Here is an 18034-nt window from a genome sequence, read left to right on the forward strand (position 1 = left end):
GAGAGGCAGAGTAGCACCGAGGGAACTCCCATCACCTTCCTCCACGGAGCAGGCCTCACCGCTCCCGCCGCGCCCAGGACCCGCCAGCCTGCGGCTTTCTATCTTTGTGCCTTGAAACGCAAACTCCAGGGGAACTAATAGTTTCTTTCTCGCGGGCAGCAATGGTGAGATGACCACCCGAGGCGCATGGGGACTCTCCGAAGTCCTTGGCACGCACTCAGCTCACCAGATTCACTCCATCCCACTGGCCTCCACCGTAATGTATGCAGCCAAACTTTTGGATGAGCATTATCTGATTTATTAAAATTATATGAAAAAATACCAATGAGGGTTACAAAAAAAAAGATTCCAAATAAAAATGCTTCACATTCATTTTTAAATTTAAAAATACTTCCTGAAATTACATTCTAGACAAGTAGAGAATGAGCTAAACAAGGAATTTGGGGGCAGCCTAGTGTTTGCTATTATTATTACAAAGAAACCATCATTCTACCAAAATCTGGGGCTCTGCCCTGGCTCTGGGCAGGGCTCCTCAACTCCGCCCTTCAGACACACCTGGAGCTTTAATCCACGTGGTCCTTCCTGAGCCGACCACACTGACTACACAGGCGTGCGAGGGGGCGGGGCCTGGGTGCTTAAAAGTTCCCTAGACAAGTCTCGTGAACACTGGGTGTCCAGATCTCAGAGAGGCTCCGAACCGGGGCATCTGTGTGAGAGGGGAAGAAGCCTCCCTCGTCTCTCATGGATCTCACCTCCCCCCCAAACTGGGAAACACCAGGTTAAAACAAACGTGAGATGGATCTACAACCTAACCCACCTCCGATGCCACCACAATCCCACCAGCTTAGTCTTCATGTGGCCAATGGTTGGGGAGCTCAAAGTTTTCTGTAACAGTAGCTCTAAGTCTCTAAAAAAGCATTTAAAATCGTTAGCACTACTAGGAGCCATGTCCTCTCCTTGTGACCACGATAGAACCCTAGAAGATATAAACAATTAAAATCTATAGAAAATGGCAGGTTATTTTTAGAACATCCCTAAACTTTACGAAAGTCTTCAAGCTAAATACAGTATATAAACCAGTGTGTTCAACATCCCCACCCACTCCTGCTTGCAAATACTTACTTTACACAGTCTTACCAATGATCAAAAAAGTTGGCTGAGGGAAACATGTGCAAAGCAAAGAGACCACATTCGGGCTCTTCTACACTGATTAGACCACATTTAATAATTACAAATTCGAAAATAGAGCTCCGTAACCTAAGAGTTGCTTTTAAAAAAGCGTATTTAGTGTAGTGGACGTTGCTTAGGAGATGCTGTGCATAGGTAGTGAGAGCATGCTTCTGGGGTAGCTGCAGGCCATGCAGAGCGGTCCTGTGTCCGGGGTGAGGCGTGGCTGCTCAGGCTCCGAGTGCAGCTGCAAGACACACCTCTGGGCGCTGAGCCGAAGGAAATGCGGTTGACTACTCAACCAAAATAAAAACACAGCGTTTACCCCAAAATACTCCTGCAGGTTTGGCAACAATGCACCCTTTATGAACTTGGCCTGCACAGTAACAGCTCCCTTTTGTTTATGGTTAGGACACAGGCACTGGTTAGTCAGCACATTTTGCTCTGGTCAATCCCAAATGATACAAAGTTCAACCCACCTCACAGAATATGTGTTTTATAGAAACTGTGCTTGTCATTTGCATATTATGTCAAAATTCCAACCAGAAACACTAATTATCTTTGCATCCAACAATTATAACTTCAGGCAACAGTAACTTCAGCTGATTAGTAATTTTATCAGAATGAAAGGTAACATCAGATGTCAATCTACTTGAAAAAGAAGTTTATTTTATGTGAATGAGTTTTGCTCACAGCTCTCCTCTGCTCCATCTTCCTGAAGGCTGCCACTGCCGTCCTTCACATGCTGTTCCTGTTTCTCATGATAGTTAGAGGATGACAATTTTTCTCTCAAACTCCGCCCCCCCCCCCCCCCGCAAATCCCCACATCCATCTCCTGCCAGCGTGGACCACCACCTTTTCAAGCCCTAAGTATAGAAACAGCACAGTCTGGAAAAGTGGACGTAGAGGAAAGCGCCTCCGGAGGTGAAGGACACTTTTGGTTTCCAGGACACACATGCTCAAGAGGACTTGGCCGAATCAGCAGAACCCGTTGGCTCTGTCACTTCGTTTAGGGCGCCGTTGGCACCCGGTCCATCAGCTGTGCTCCCAGGGCTCCTCGGCCACAGCAAACTCCCGAAGCCTGCAGCTGGCCTTCACTCGCAGAGCAGGCCCTCAACCAATGCGTCAGAATGAACAAAAGAATGAATAAATGATGAAAGAATGATTACAAGAGTTGAGGGCAGCCTCAGATAATTACAACACTTTACCAAAACACAAGTGCTCCTATTGGCCCAGCATAGTATTACTCTGTTAGGCTGCTTTTAGGGAGAGAAAATACAAAAAGGTGGGAGATGGTCTTGCATGACATGAGCCTAACAGCCTCCGTGCTTGCCCATTAAGGAGGGATTATGAAGGCAAGGCCCGGGACTTACGGAACGCTGTAGCTTCAGTGCCTGGGGTGTTCACTGGAAAGAAATCCAGAATGAAACGTTTCTTAAGTGGACAAACATGACAGACGAACTCCATGGTTGGTGGTTATTCTGTGCCCACTAGGAAATGAGTGCTCGGATGAGGCCAGAAACCCAGGCCCACCATCCTTAGTAGGTGATTTCCAACCCCAAAAGTATTGCTCATTGCACCGGGGAAGAAACAAAACCAACACCAAGTCCCTAACCTACCGAAGACCTGAACTGAACCAAGTAACCCACTTCCCACACTACACCTCAGAGACCTGCAAACTTCTGGGCCAGACAGCCTTCTCGGTGGCTGAACGTCTGTGCCTGGTGATCAGGGATGAACTTTTCACTGCTTAAGCGCAGCAATGTAACTGCTTAGAGATGCCTAGACAATGCCATAATACTTCCTGATTTTTCCATTTAAATCTGAAACAAGGACTAAATTCATAAGCATACAATTTTATAGATACTGAAATTTTATTTCTAGACCTCATGGAAAATTAAAGAAGTTTGTAGTGTGCTTTTTAAGACACTAAACCAAATGGAAAATCCATTCCTGAAGCACTCAAGAATAAAAATATTTACCACTGTGAAAATTAAACTACCTTCCATTCATGCCTAAATGATTATAGCCCCAAAAGGTGTTCATAAAACCTGTTATGTAGCCAAACTATAATTCTGACACTTTGCAGAGATGCAGATAGATTTCAAACGTGGTTTGCCAGCGAAAGGATGATGAGAGGTTCCAATAAGACAAACACTGAATTCCTGATACTGGCGCTCCCACATTTGTGATACAGAAAACCAGTGCCAAACAGACCGGCTGTCCACGTGCGGTCAGAAGCGAGAACATCCCGGCAGGCGGGCATCGGCAGTCACTGCGCCGAAGAGCAGCGCTGCTCTGGAGCCATAGGACTGGGCGCGGGGCAGACACGCGCGCTCAGGAAATGTCACGGAGCACTGCGGCAACTCCCACAAGCCGAGGGAGTCTTAGCTATCACAAGGGTCTAAAATTCCAGCTACCCTCAACAAAAACGGCCTCCAGACTTGTGAGTTACCTGCTAATGCTCAAATTAGCAGCAAAATAAAGTTAAGTAACCTACTGGAAACATTTCCCAAGAGGTATTCATGGAAAAACAACAACAAAAGGCAGTGCAGAATTCACAGCCGTGTGTGTATGTGTGTGTGTGTGTGTGTGTGTGTGTGTGTGTGTGTGGTCGCCTCACACACAGCAGGACTGAAGGGGGATTATACATGCATTCATGTGCCAGGAGTTCAGGGAGAACTTGAAGAGCCTGTGAGTTTTTTGGAAGTTAATATTTAAGAGCATATAAACATAGCATGCTATATTTCATGGCAAAGTGACAAATGCTATTCAAATAGAATGAGAACCAAGACTCTCTTGACATTTAGAAAAAGGAGGAAATAAACTAAAACTTGCCAGGATACCCCCAGAAAGCTTGGAAAACCAGTATCTTGCTTATCTGTGAGATGTCTGTGAGGTTCTCTTGTCTAACCAGAAAATGCAATTGGCATGGACAGGGCCAGACAGAACCTGCACTGATCCCGCCGGGTTCTGGCGAGAGATTCAATCTTAAGCACGAAGAAGTGAATTGCTGAAGCAGTCACACTGAGCCCGACAGGCAGGATCAGAAATGTGTATGTAATACTTTGTTACACGTCACTTCAACTACCACCGACTTCTGCCTTAGCAACTGCTTTCCTCTTCATGACTTACCAGAGTGTGGAGACATGGGCATGGAGCTTTCAACGTCCAACACAGAAAAAGCAACACCAGAGGAAAATGGGAGAGATTCATGCGTGCAGTTGAGAATCCTTTTTCTTTTCCCAGGAATCTTTAAAAGATTCCTCTACTGCTCTACTACTTTTCAAACTCCCAATGGCCTTCACTAGCAAATGTAGGAGGGAAAAACCTTAACTACGAGTGACTGGCTTTCTGAATACCCAATTTGCCACATCTTGGGACCCACATCTTTGCCGATATGAAAGTAGTGAAAGACTGCTTCTACCTCTGAAAGTGTCCATGTGTGGCAGTAGGAGGACTGACAGTCACTGACAGGCCACCTTCTCTCTAATCCTCTTACAGATACATATCCTTCCTAACCTGGCTGAGTATATATACCTGAGAAACATTAGTGTTAAAATATTGCCCTTTACAAAGACTGGTAGATGGGGCCAAAGTGCAGGAAGCAACCGTTTTCTCTCGGTTTGTCTGTTAGTGTCACAGTTTTTAGGACTCCTGGTGCCACATGACAGTCCCCGTGAGGACAAGTCCTGCTCAGCTGAACCCCAGGTCAAATAACTCATCCTTCTGCAGAGCAGCTTGACTGGTCCCAGGTTCCAAACCCTAGTGTCCAACGAGTCATTAGAGTTCTCTAAAGAAATATATACAACTGCTACAGGGACTGTCCAGGGAATCATCTGTGATTTTTCCAGTTAGCTCGGTATTGATGCTTTGCCTATGGCTGTTATTTGGTTCAATGGCAGAATAAGGCGACGCTTTTAACAATTTGCAATTGAAATCCGCGCACAGGCGCACGCTCACACACACACACACACACACACACACGCACACACGCACACACGCAAGCACGCACATCAGGCACATGACCCAAAAAATACAAAAGCATAGAGGGCTTTGGTGGGAGGGGAGGGTTCTAAATAAATAAACGTGTCGCAGGTCGCACTGGAGCGTAGCGGCGTCACTGAGGTTTCGGAGGCCGTGCAGAGGCTGGCATGCTCGAAGGTAACCTTTGGGAGGACTTCTCGGCGGACTGCCTGCCACCAGGAGATGCGGGTGCTCCGCAGTCTAGCGGGGAAGACTTGGATCTGCGACTGGACAGCAGGGAATGTCTAGCAGAAGCAGGGTCCTTGGAGGCAAGCTGCTCTTTCCCAACGGAACTGGCATTTGGCTGCTGGGAGCCTGGAGGCCGGTGCCCCTTCTCCGCCTTGTCCTCCCCGGCGTTCTTACAGGCTGACCTGACGGAGCTCCCACCTGCCTTCTTGGAGAGCAAGGGCGTCTTGCCGAGGTCAGTGGACCGCCGCGTCTCCTTCTGCCTCAAGGCGGACTTGAAGAAGGACAGCCCCTTCTCATCTGACTTGCTGTCCCGCTTCAGACCAGCCTTCACACTCGCGTTGGGGGAGCGCAGGCTGGCCATGGAGGAGCTCCTGACCTGCTTCCCGTCCCCCCGGCCCTCCGCCGCCCTGGCCTGGCTCCCCCGAGGGGAGTTGGGCTTGGAGCTGGAGGGGACCCCGGCTCGGTCAGAAACCAGGCTTTGTCTGGAGCCCTCTCCACTTAGGCTCCGATCCGCAGTCCTGCCCTTCCCAGGTGGGCAGGGGCCCCTCGCGGCAGGGCCCGAGGCCTTTTTGGCAGGGGTGGAGGAAGCAGTGCACGTGAGGGAAGAAGCTGGCTTCGGCTTCTGGGGCGAAGGAGAGGCCACCGAGTCCTGGGCTCTGGGGGAGGACTCCTTCCTGGGAGGGGTGGGGGCCCTGGAAGACTCCGCTTTGCTTCGGGAGCGGGAGGGCTTCACAGAAACTTTGGCAGGAACCGGAGAGGAAGGGGAGGTGCTGGACTGAGATGACCCCCGGCTCGCCAAGACGGACCTCCCCTTCCGCAAGCTTCTGTCGGGCTCAGACGCGCCTTTGCAGCTGGGGGAACTCTTGGTTGTGCTCTCTGGTTTCTTTGTGAGGGAGCCTGGGTGGCTTGGGGGTTTCACCTCTTTGACGGGAGAGCTATCTACAGAGTCGCTCTGATCCACGTAAGCTATCTGGTTATTGTTATCAAATGGATCAGACACGGGGGGCAAGCGAGCCCCTTGTGCTGAGTGTTTGCTCTGTGTGTCTGCCACACCCGAGTTTGATCTGTGGGTGTCTGGCTCGTCTCTGCACATGCCTTCCATGACAGCCAGAGGGGCCCGGCCTGCAGCCTTGTGCTCCCGTCGACTGGGAGCACCGCCCGGGTCCTGCGAACTGCTAGAAAGGCTCCTCAAGCTACCAAAGCAAGAGATGGAGGCCTTGTCATCCACCGCCTCCCCGATCTTCTCCAAGGTGGAGGTGGAGGCGTGAACCGGAGAGTCCCCTGAGAACCGGGAAGGAGAGCTGGAGCGCATCTGCAGCTTGGCAGACAGGGACCAAGAAGGTCTGATGCAGTTTTCATGGACGGCCAAGGGGCTGGTGACAGAAGACCTGGATGACAAGCTCTGGCGCTGGACACTCCTCACGAACGGTCGCGTCGAGAAACCTCCTGAATGCACAAAGAGAACATCATTCAGCTAAACAGCAAAGAGGCCAGGAGCACCTCCCGGGAAGGAAGTGACGACAGGAGCACGACGCTCAGAGCAGCACGTCTGGGCTCAAGGAGTCGTCATGGGACGCCCATCTTCCTGAGCCAGCTCCCTCCCTTATCTATCCAATAGGCACATTCTAATTCACGGCTCGGCAAGCTACCTCTGCCTGCCTGCTCTACAGCAGGGGTCAGCAGTGTTCCTGTACAGGCCCAGACAGCAAATATTTTAGGCTTTGTGGGCCCCCACCTCATGAAAGTAGCCGTGGGTGACACATCAACAAATGGGTATGGCTGTGTTCCAATAAAACCTTATTTAAAATAAAGGCAGGGACTATATTTGGCCCGTGGCCTGTAGTTTGATGACTCCTGTTGTAACTCACAGGGCTACAATGAGAATTAAATAAAATCTTTAAAAAGTCCTGTGCCCAGCAAGGTACTTGGCACTCCACAGATGCTCAAGAAATGTGAACGACTGAGTCAGCTTACTCACTAAGGATATCTGGGGCTCACAGAAGGTAGTCTTTGCCCAAGATGGCACCAAGAGTTAGAGGCAGAGCGAACACCAGAGCCGCAGCGTCAGCCACACGCAATGCCACATGCAGGTGCCTGTACTTGTTAACTATGAAAGCACATCCACGCAAAGGACTAGACAGACAATACACTGCTATCCTGAGTGACTCAGGACTTCTTAAAAATATTCATAACTAGAATAATATAAATCCAAAGAGCCCAGACAGTGTGGCTCAGTGGTTGAGCATCGACCTATGAACCAGGAGGTCATGGTTCAATTGCCAGTCAGGGCACATGCCTTGGTTACAGGCTCGATCCCCAGTGTGGGGTGTGCAGGAGGCAGTCGATCAATGGTATTTTCTCATCGATGTTCTATCTCTCCCTCTCCCTCCCTCTCTGAAACCAATAAATATATATATATATATTTTTAAAAAACAAAAACAATTCCAGCCCTTGGAGAAAAAAATGGCAGCCGAATAGGCAGACATGTCCTGTGCCTTGTCCCAGAGCAGACAGAAGCAACTAAATCAAATAACTTCCACCCGGGATTGGCAAACTGGACACAGCTGGTGAGACAATTCACAGCTGGGAAGGGCAGAGATGCCTGGAGAATGTAGGATCGTGGGTCTGGGCTGGAGAGAGACGAGGACCACCAGGCAGAGAGGGTCAGAAGAAAGCTGCAGGGCTCCAAGTCTGCATCCCTTGGGGACAGGTGTAACATCCAACTGTGGAAGGGAGGTCCCCGGGCTGCTGGCGGCTGGAGAGTCTCGATCTAAGCCCACAGCTGCGAGAGGCTGCGCCCAGAAAGGCGGCCTGAAGAGCTGCCTGAGCCGCGGGGTGCCAGGGGGAAAGAAACTCATAGTCACGTGGTTGTTTTGCCTCTATTTTGTCTTCTTTGATTCACTAAACCCAGTTCATAGGACCTTTCAATTACACTCACCGAGGCTGCTGTGCAGGTGTAGGTGCAGATTTGTGGGGTCTGGGGAGAGGCTGTGGAGGAGAGTGGGATGGGGAGAGGTGACGGGAATTCGGCACTGAGACTTCCCTGACCCTCCAAACCTAAGCAGCCATTTTTCTCCTGAAGAACCAGCCCTCCCAGCAGCCTCAAGACAGCCAATACAGTCACACCCAACCTACACCCTGAGCTGTACAAAGGACATAAAGACTATGAGTAGCCCCAAAGAGCCCTCAGGGACTGGGTTGAAGAGGGGCCATTGAATCCTGGAAAGCGATAAAACACCACCCCCACCAAAAGCCCTGTCAGAAGCAGATGTGGAGAGATTAAGGTTGACAGCAGGCAGACAGGCAAAGCGGGCAGATTGGTCCTGCCTGCTCGCAGCCAAGGCTGTGGAGATAGACACAAACAGAGGAGCGGTGGATCACTTGGAACTTCAACATGGTGCCGACTACCTAACAGGAAACTGAGAACTGGCAGACAGAACAGAAGAGTGGGGTCTCCATGGGGCATTAAAACTCAGCTGAAGCCAATGACACTTGACTTTTTAATCTTTTATTAAAAATTTTTTTCATTTCTTTTAATCTTTTATTTGTGTATTATTTTTCATTCTGTTTTTCTTTATTTTATCTTATTTTTTCTTTTTTCCCCACCCTTTTCTTCCTCACTTCTCTCATTTTCCTCCCTTTTTCTCTTCTCCTGTCCCCACTTTAGTTTTTCTCTTTCCTTTCCTTTTACCCCTTGTTAAACATTGATCTTTATCTGCTTTATTGATGTGTTATTATTATTGCAGTCTCTGCTGGCTTACTCATATATCTAACTTCCTCTCCCCTGCTCCAAGTCCATGCACTCTTCTCTTTTCTCTTTCTTCACTAGTCAATTTTTTATGCTTTTGTTTTTCCTCTCCTCTCCTGCTCTCTTCTTCTAATTGTTTAATTAGATTCACTCACTAAACTCAAGCCTATCAGCTCTCTCCTCTATTCTCCTTTTCCAAAAATAAGTGAATAAATGAACTAAAATTTTTAAAAATGTGTTTTGTCTTTTAATTTTTTATTATCTTTCTTTTCTTCTTATCCACTTATTCTCTTTCTACTGCCTCTATACTGAACCGTGGTCCTTACCATATTCATTCAATTCCTTAACCTTACTTTCTGTATATAAGCTCTGCCTGTACAGATTCTGTCCCCCCACTTTTCTGGGTGTTCATTGTTTGCATTTTTTGGTTTGTTTGTTTGTTTTGTGGTGTTATCTCCCCATATATATATATATATATTTCTTTTTTATTTTCTCTCTTACCTTTTTTTCTTTCCTCAATATCATTTTTCCTCTCTTTTCTCTTTCCTAATTCTCTTTTCTCTGGTGCTCACTTTTATTGGGGTTATCGGTGTCATGAGTACATAAGTGTTTTTTTCCCTTTGTGTTGTGTCTTGTCGAGTTGTATTTTGTACTGTTCAGTGAACATAGTAGAGAGCAAGCCACATAACCAGACATGCTAAGAGGAGACTCCACCCACGAATGGGACAATAACACTCAAGACCCAACTACACCAAGAGAACCCAAATATCCCAAGTAGGGGGCATCCCTAGAATACCCAGCAGAAAAGACCTGAGAGATTGCACTACTGGGTCCCACAATACATCTACTATATAAGACAAACTCAAAAAATCTGTGTGGCATAGCAGTTTGATCTAATACATAGAAACAATCACAAAGGAACAGAAAAACTGGGGAGACAAAGAAACAACCCCCATACGAAAGAAAAGGAGGAATCACCAGAAAAGGAAATAAATGAAATGGAGGCAAGCAATTTGTCAGAAAGAATTCAGAGCAATGGATATAAGGACGCTGAAAGGAAGGAAAGACAAATTCAACAACATGTGTAAGAATCAAGAGAAAATGCAGAATAATCAAGAGGAAATGAAGAATGACATAGCTGCAATAAAGAGTACAATGGAAAGTTTCAACAGTAGACTAAAAGAAACTGAGGACCGCATCAGCAAGTTAGAAGACAAGGTGGAAAAAAAACCCAAACAGAGCAACAACTGGAAAGAAAATTTAAAATACAAGGAAGCCTAAGGAAGCTTTAGTACAACACAAAACGAAACAACATTCGCATAATAGGGGTGCCAGAAGGAGGAAGCAGAGCAAGGAACAGAAAACCCGTTAGAACAGTGGTTCTCAACCTTCCTAATGCCGCGACCCTTTAATACAGTTCCTCATGTTGTGGTGACCCCCAATTTCATTGTTACAAATTGAACATAATTAAAGCATAGTGATTAATCACAAAAACAATATGTAATTATATATGTGTTTTCCGATGGTCTTAGGCGACCCCTGTGAAAGGGTCGTTCGACCCCCAAAGCGGTCGCGACCCACAGGTTGAGAACCACTGCATTAGAAGAAATAATGACCCCCAACCATAAAATTATTTTCGTTGCTACTTCATAACTGTAATTTTGCTACTGTTATGAATCGTAATGTAAATATCTGATATGCAGGATGTATTTTCATTGTTACAAATTGAACATAATTAAAGCATAGTGATTAAAGCATAGTTTGACTGCAAAAGGGGTTGCGACCCACAGGTTGAGAACCGTTGCAATAAACAAAATCAGAAATGAAAGAGGTGACGTTAACAACTGACCCCATGCACAGAAGGCCGAGAGACATATGAAAGCATGCTCAAAGTCACTAATCATCCGAGAGATGCAAATCAAAACAACAATGAGGTACCATCTCACACCTGTCAGAATGACTATCATCAACAAATCAACAAACGACAAGTGCTAGGGAGGATGTGGAGAAAAAGGAACCCTTGTGCACTGCTGGTGGAAATGCAGACTGGTGCAGCCATTGTGGAAAATAGTATGGAGATTCCTCAAAAAATCAAAAATGGAACTCCCATTCAACCCAGTAATCCGACTTCTGGAAATATATCCCAAGAAATCAGAAACACCAACCAGAAAGGAAATATGCACCCCTATGTTCAAAGAAGCACAATTTACAACAGCTAAGATTTGGAAACAGCCTAAGTGCCCATCAGCAGATGAGTGGATTAGAAAACTGTGGTACATCTACACAAAGGAATACTACACTGCTGTAAAAAAGAAGGAACTCTAACGATTTACAACAGCATGGATGGACCTGGAGAGCATTATGCTAAGCGAAATAAGCCAGTCAGAGAAAGATAAATATCATATGATCTCACTCATTTGTGGAATATAATGAACAACATAAACCAATGAACAAAATGAGATCCAGAGAACATAGAAGCATTGGCCAGACCGTTCAACCTCAGAGGAAAGGTAGGGGGTGGGGGGTGGGAGGGTGGTGGTGGTGGTAATAGACCAACCAAAGGACTTGTATGCATGCATATAAGCTTAACCCATGGATACAGACAGTAGGGGGGTGAGGGCATGTGCTGAGGGGTGGGAATGGCTGGGGAGAGGTCAATGGGGGGAAAAAGAGACATATGTAATACTCTAAACAATAATTAAAAAAAAAACTTCCAAAGAAAATATTGTAAATCAACTCCTATACACACATGCTAATGGTAGCAGGGGAATATGTCAGAGTCTGCCTGAGAAGATCCTAGGGCCAGGCCCTGTCCTGTGGGCACCACCAGCACTCCTGGGCGATGATGACACTTAAGAGGGCACCGATTCTCCAACCACTGGTTAAAAACAGGTCGGGAAACCACTTTTAGGCCTACGGTTAAAACGACAATGAATTCTAAGGTGAAAGGCTGTGCTGGAAATAACCTCTACCTTAATAAGTGAAGATTTATTGGTCAGTTTTTCAAATAATGTCAGGAGCTAGACAGGAGCTTAGCAGCCATAGCCCAGTACTCTTACTATATAAGCCGAGAAGCAACAAGCCCGAGCTGGGGGAGCTGATGCTAGGGGCACATCCCCCAAGCTGGCACATCCTCCCAGCCCCTGCCTTGGCCTCCACCTCCCGTTCTCAGAAGACCCGTCACCACTAGAAGCATGTTACAGCTATCACAATGCTGGCGCAGAATGAAGCTTGTTGGAAGGAAGGCGAGTCAGCATCTCATTAAGAAGCTGAGCTCGCCCTAACCAGTTTGGCTCAGTGGATAGAGTGTCAGCCTGCGGACTGAAGGGTCCTGGGTTCGATTCCGGTCAAGGGCATGTACCTTGGTTGTGGGCACATCCCCAGTGGGGGGTGTGCAGGAGGCAGCTGATCGATGTTTCTCTCTCATCGATGTTTCTAACTCTCTATCCCTCTCCCTTCCTCTCTGTAAAAAATCAATAAAATATATTTTTTTTTTAAAAAAGAAGAAGCTGAGCTCACTGTCTCCCCTTTCCTGGCTGCCTTGGTCCCACCCACCTGGTCCCTGATGGAACTAAGAGCCTTGCGTGCTGCCACTACTCAACTGGTAAGTGAAGGTAAAAAAGAGTTCCATTTTTATCAGATTTCCAAAGTTTTTATGTCGTGCTTATCTTCAGAATTCCCCAAAACTACTTCTACGCAGAGGCACCCGTTTCTGTACTAAACACTTCTGAAAAAGAAGGCGCCAGATTCCTCTAAGGGAAACCGCGTGGCAGGGAGGGAAGACGCTGGGCGGGCGGGAGCTCCCTGCCAGGCCCTGCACAGGCGCGCTGCACTGAGCCCCCTCACAGCTGCCTGGAACATTTTAAAAAGCACTTTGAAAATATGCATTCATTATTGTACAGAGTCAAGGCTCCACTCCAGACCTTCAAAGTCGAAAATGATGAAAGAGAAGAAGGAAGTGCTAGGTCAGAGAGGAGCGACACGCCCTGTGCACAGCAGACGTCACTGACGACTGGACACTGTGCGCACCGCCCCACGGCCTTCTTGGACCTGGTTCCTAAACAGGAGGGATCCTGTGCTGTCCGTGAGTTGCCTCTGGGAAGTCTGTCACCAAAACACAAAACACACACTCACCATCGTCTTCACTCCTCTCCCCCGTCATCTCCACGGACTCAGACAGCGAGGCCAGGGAGGTTCGTCGGGAGGAAGCTGCCGAGGTGGCGCTGGCAGGCTTGCTCCCCGGCAGCCGGCTCACCCAGTGCTCGCACAGGGAGGAGCTCGTGGAGCCTGCGGAGAAGGGAGGGCACCGAGGTCAGCCAGGGCCCGGGCCTGCACAGCACACCGTGACCTGAGCACTGCAGGTGGGCACGAGCTGCCAGACCCCAGTGTGCCTCCCAACAGCCCCTGCCAAGACGAAAGGCCGGAGAGCAGGCTCCGCGTCTGCAGTGATAACATGAGGACAGGTGGGCCATTTACAATGCATATCCAAGTCGTAAGGGCTGGCAACAGAACAGGATATAGACAATCGCTCACGTTCATTCCTTCTACACATATTTACGAAGCACTCACACAGTGCCTGCCACACACTCTGCCACACAGGAAGGAGAGGGAGCAGCCGTGCTGCTGTTTCCTCCACCTCACTGTTTGTTGACTTTTAAAATCATTTTCGCAATATTAATATACAAACACAAAAGCACAGGGCTCGATGTCGATCTGTCCTGTGTCTGAGGAAAGCCCTTAAATACATGAGAGCAACAGCAACTGCTCTTAAGTTGAGAACATGCAGCAGCATGAGGGTCTCGAGGAGCCCCCACGAGGGTGTCATTTCTGAGCACACCCCAGACTCTAGGAAGCACCAAGGACAGGCCTCAGCACTGGGAGCCCCACTTGTGTTAACGAGTGAGCAGCAGACAGAGGGGTACACTGGGGAGCGGGGTCTGACTCCAGCAGGGGCCACTGCTCCAGGGAGGCCTCCTTTTAGCAGCTTCTAACTTAGCCCTCGTCAGCCTCAGGGGGAGCAGGGGTCAACAACCCCTAACCTGAGCACAATCCCACACCCCAGTCCTGGCTTGCTCTCTTAAACTCAAACCCTGCACTAAGCAGCACCCGCCCCTTGTTTAGATTGTATGCATTTACTAAAACAAATGGCTAGACCCCATCACACTCAACTCAAGCTATACTATTACCTTAGCCTTCAATTCTTCCCTAATAGAACAGGTCAACCTTACTGGGGGGAGGGGCTGTTTCTAACAGCGTTTAACCCTTTACAAAAGGCTTTAAGGTGCAGTTGCCTAACCTGATGCATCCAAGGACCTCAAGAGGCACCCAGTGTTATCGCACCAGGATTACAGAGGGTCAGTGTGTGCCTGGGACAGGACTTGCCCTGAGGTAACCCAACCAACATGAGGCAAAGCCAAGTCCCCGTCCTACTTCCAACCATCTCGCTCCCTCTGCTTCCAGAGTGCAGGCCATGCTGCTCGTAGCTCATTTACCCCACGAGTGACCCTCCCCAGCACTCGTTCCCCTCCCTGTGAACTCTGCTGGTTCACAGCTGCTTGCACATGCCACCCCCATTTCCTTAACTGCAATCATTTTGGTTTCAAGGTTAAATGCAAATGTGAGGATTAATCTAATGAAACTGACAGAGGCATGACACCTTCTGGGAATTTCTCTGGACATTAATGACTATCTTCTGTTCTGGGAAAAACTGCCCAAGAATAGGGTTGGCCTTACCTGCCACCGAGCTGTTGGCCGACCATGACGGTATTGCTGTCCTCCGCTGATAGAAGAGGATGTAGGCCGTCTGTGTGCAGACCTCATCTTCCGACAGCTGCTGCACGTCACTGTCATCAAAGCAGTACCAGAGCCCGTCCACGGAGTTCTTACAGTAGGCTGCCAAAGAGAGCCCCGTCAGCACCCGCTACACCGGCTGGGCCACTACCCACCGAGACCGTTTCTTTGGCTCATATAATTAACTCAAGACCTTTTAAAGGCTGCATGCAGTAACAGAGAAAGAGGTGAAAAACTCAAATTCCATATCACACTCAGGCCAAATGTTTCAAAAAATTCCAAAGAGATAAAGTTCTTTTTAATCTTAGGAAACAAAATATGCTTATTTATTTAAACCAGTGGGTCTCAACCAGGGACAGTTCTACCCCAGGAGACATGTGGAAAGTCTGAAGGCATTCCGATTGTCCCAGCCTGGGGAAGGTGCTCCTGGCCTCCGTGGGAGGCAGGGGCACTCACAGCACGGAATTGTCGGGCCAAACTGTCAGCAGTGCCAGGGGTGAGAGACCCTGAGGTCAGCATGTTGTGACAGCTTGGTGTTTATCAGAGACAGAAGATAACAGAACCAGAAGTACTGTATTAATCATAACAGCAGCTAACACTTGCTTAGAACTGACTATGTGCCACACATGCACTTAACCTACGAGACCTGCTCTACAACGATTCCCATTTGACAGAGGCTCAGAAAGATCAGCCAGCTCCCCACGGTCATGCCGCGGTTGAAGGGCAGGGCCCAGCTCATTTCAGAATTGTCTAGTATGTCCCAGGGAAGTCCCTTGGTAAACGGAGACCATTTGAGCTCATGGATGTATGCAGCCTTCTCTCCAGTTCTAATTCTAAGCCCAAGATAGAAATACAGAGCATTCAAGAGCCAGCAAGAATAGACAGCTCAATGTTCCTGTCATCCTGGAAGGATATATCAAGGGTGTGACAAGCTTGATCCAGAGAAGTACATTCTTACCACACTTCCTACAATACCTACTTGTTGGGGTGGGATTGGAGGAGTGCTAGGATATGTAGCTGACCACTGGGACAGACTCAGCATGGCCCCAGATGGGCACGCAAGCCCTGAGGAGGCAGTGGGAGCGACTTTCCCAAGCATGGCACCCTGAGTGGTGAGGGCACCGGTGAGAAGGGCTCCCGCAGACAGGTCCAGAAAGAGAGGAGAGTAAGAATCTGTGCTGGTAGGAAGGGAAGTCATGGGCAGCTCGGACTCTGGAACCAGATGGGAGAACAATGGAGCTAAAAGCAGCGAACGGGGACAGGGCAAGGGCTGTGGCCATGGCTGCTCTTCTGGAGTGGGGATGGGACTGCCAGGGGACAACCGAGAGAAGGTGACAGAGAGACCTTGCACTGGCTTCCGTCTGTTTCCTTCAGATGGTCTGTCCCCAGCCACAGCTTGAACACCAGGGAGCACAATACTCATTAATGAGTAAATGATGCATTTACAAAATACTTCTAGTTGCCTTCTTTCCAGCACTATTAGTGAAGTGTCGTCAGACCAGTGCTACTCAAAGTGTGGTTGGAAGACTGATGCCAGTCCACAAGATAAACAGCAAAACTGAGAAAAGCACTGGAGAACTTTTATAGCAATCTGATACTGCCATATTTTAATTGTATTTTTGCAAAAGTATTGGTTTATGAAGGACTGGAAGTTTTTAAAAAGAAAAAAACAGGTTCTTCATCACAGATACTTTGAGAAGCACTGTTTCAGAATCCTTACACAGGTGAGCCATGCAGGCACCACGTAAGTCTAGCGAGATCCAGTGCAAAACAGGCATCACAGGAAGCATTCCCAATGAACACGTACACACGGGGTCCGTCCTCCAACTATGCTGAGGCACTTCACTTCCGGTATTCTCTAATCTAAGGCTAACCATTTCACATACCAGACAAGCAGAGGTGTGGCCTCAGCGTGGGAAAGGGGAAAGGATGCAGAAAACATCCGAGCTCCTCTTAAGATAAAAAAGTTCTGGACATGGATGAGGATGACGATTCCATAAAGATGTGCCACTGAACCGTACACTGAAGAAGGTTAAGATGGTAAGTGTTGTTATGTATACTTCATCACCATTTTAAAAACTGTTATCAGGGGTTATTTTTGAGTGAGAAGCCCATGGACGATGGCACTGTTCTTTCTCCCTCTCTGTACTGTCTAAATTTCATATGATGAACATAGTTGCTTTAAAATGAAAATGTAAATGTAGCCTTGGTACAAAAAGAAAACCCTTCCAAGTCCCTCTAACGATACTAGAAAGTGCTTCACAGTCACTCAAACCAGGGAGGCGCTAGCTCACGGGGGTGAGTGAAACCATACGTGGGGAGTGCAGACACGGTGGGCCCAGCGAGTCCTCGGGGAGCGGAGTGTGCTGCCCATCTGCACACACCACTCCCCAGTCAACCAGACGCCACTGATGGGCCCGCTCAGGACAAGGAGGGGAATTCTGTTTGCTCGTGGACAAAGATCCGGAGGGTGAAGACCGGCCTCACAGCTGGCACACTGGCTACTGAAGGGGCAGTGAGGCACCAAGGCAGAGTGACCCTGTCACAAGCAGACACGCCTGAAGGAATCATCCGCACAGACACCCGGCCCCTCGCACTGCAGACCTGTGTAGTGCCCCCCTTGCATGGTGCCATGATGATTGCACACAGCATACAGGTCATAGACGTAGTCCTCAGGGTCCCTCCCGAGTCCATAAGGTCGTCGCCATGGAGACCAATGGGATGGCAAACTCCAGCTGCTCTGGCTTCTCTTAACCACATGAGGCGTCATGTCCAGGCCAGTCAAGGGGAACTTGACCATGTTCTGAAGTTTCACACGCCTGTCTCCTTCCTGTCACAAGAAGAAAGACAAGTCCTGATGATATTTTCCTGCAAACAGGTGGTGAATGGGTTCAACGTGGAACGTGGGCTCTAGCAGCTCAAGTGGCTTGAGTTACCTGTCTGATGTTCCCCAAGACACACAAAATAGGGAAACAGACTAACTGTTTGAACTGTCTGGAGGAACAGGTTTTAAGATCACTAAACGTGGAACCAACAATGACCTACATATAAGGGGTAATGAGACTCCCTGAGTCTCCACTTCTTACCTGATAAAGGGCTTTTAGGTTTTTGACT

The 18034-nt window shown here is 48.2% G+C and overlaps 1 protein-coding gene across 5 annotated transcripts in view; it reads right to left on the bottom strand.

The window, feature by feature from the left end:
* Positions 1 to 282: 282 nt before the first annotated feature.
* The window catches only part of USP31 (ubiquitin specific peptidase 31), a 74907-nt gene continuing 57155 nt past the window's right edge, over positions 283 to 18034 (bottom strand). For all 5 annotated transcript variants that reach the window (XM_014453353.2, XM_023751554.1, XM_023751552.1 and 2 more), the window contains 4 exons: positions 17525 to 17750; positions 14864 to 15022; positions 13265 to 13417; positions 283 to 6828 (listed from right to left, as the gene is read on the bottom strand). In XM_014453353.2, the coding sequence (XP_014308839.2) occupies positions 5288 to 6828; positions 13265 to 13417; positions 14864 to 15022; positions 17525 to 17750 (2079 nt within the window). In that variant the 3' untranslated portion in view covers positions 283 to 5287. The remainder of the gene's footprint in view (positions 6829 to 13264; positions 13418 to 14863; positions 15023 to 17524; positions 17751 to 18034) is intronic.

The sequence above is a fragment of the Myotis lucifugus genome, unplaced genomic scaffold (assembly GCF_000147115.1).
Source record: "Myotis lucifugus unplaced genomic scaffold, Myoluc2.0 scaffold_22, whole genome shotgun sequence".
Taxonomy (NCBI): Eukaryota; Metazoa; Chordata; class Mammalia; order Chiroptera; family Vespertilionidae; genus Myotis; species Myotis lucifugus.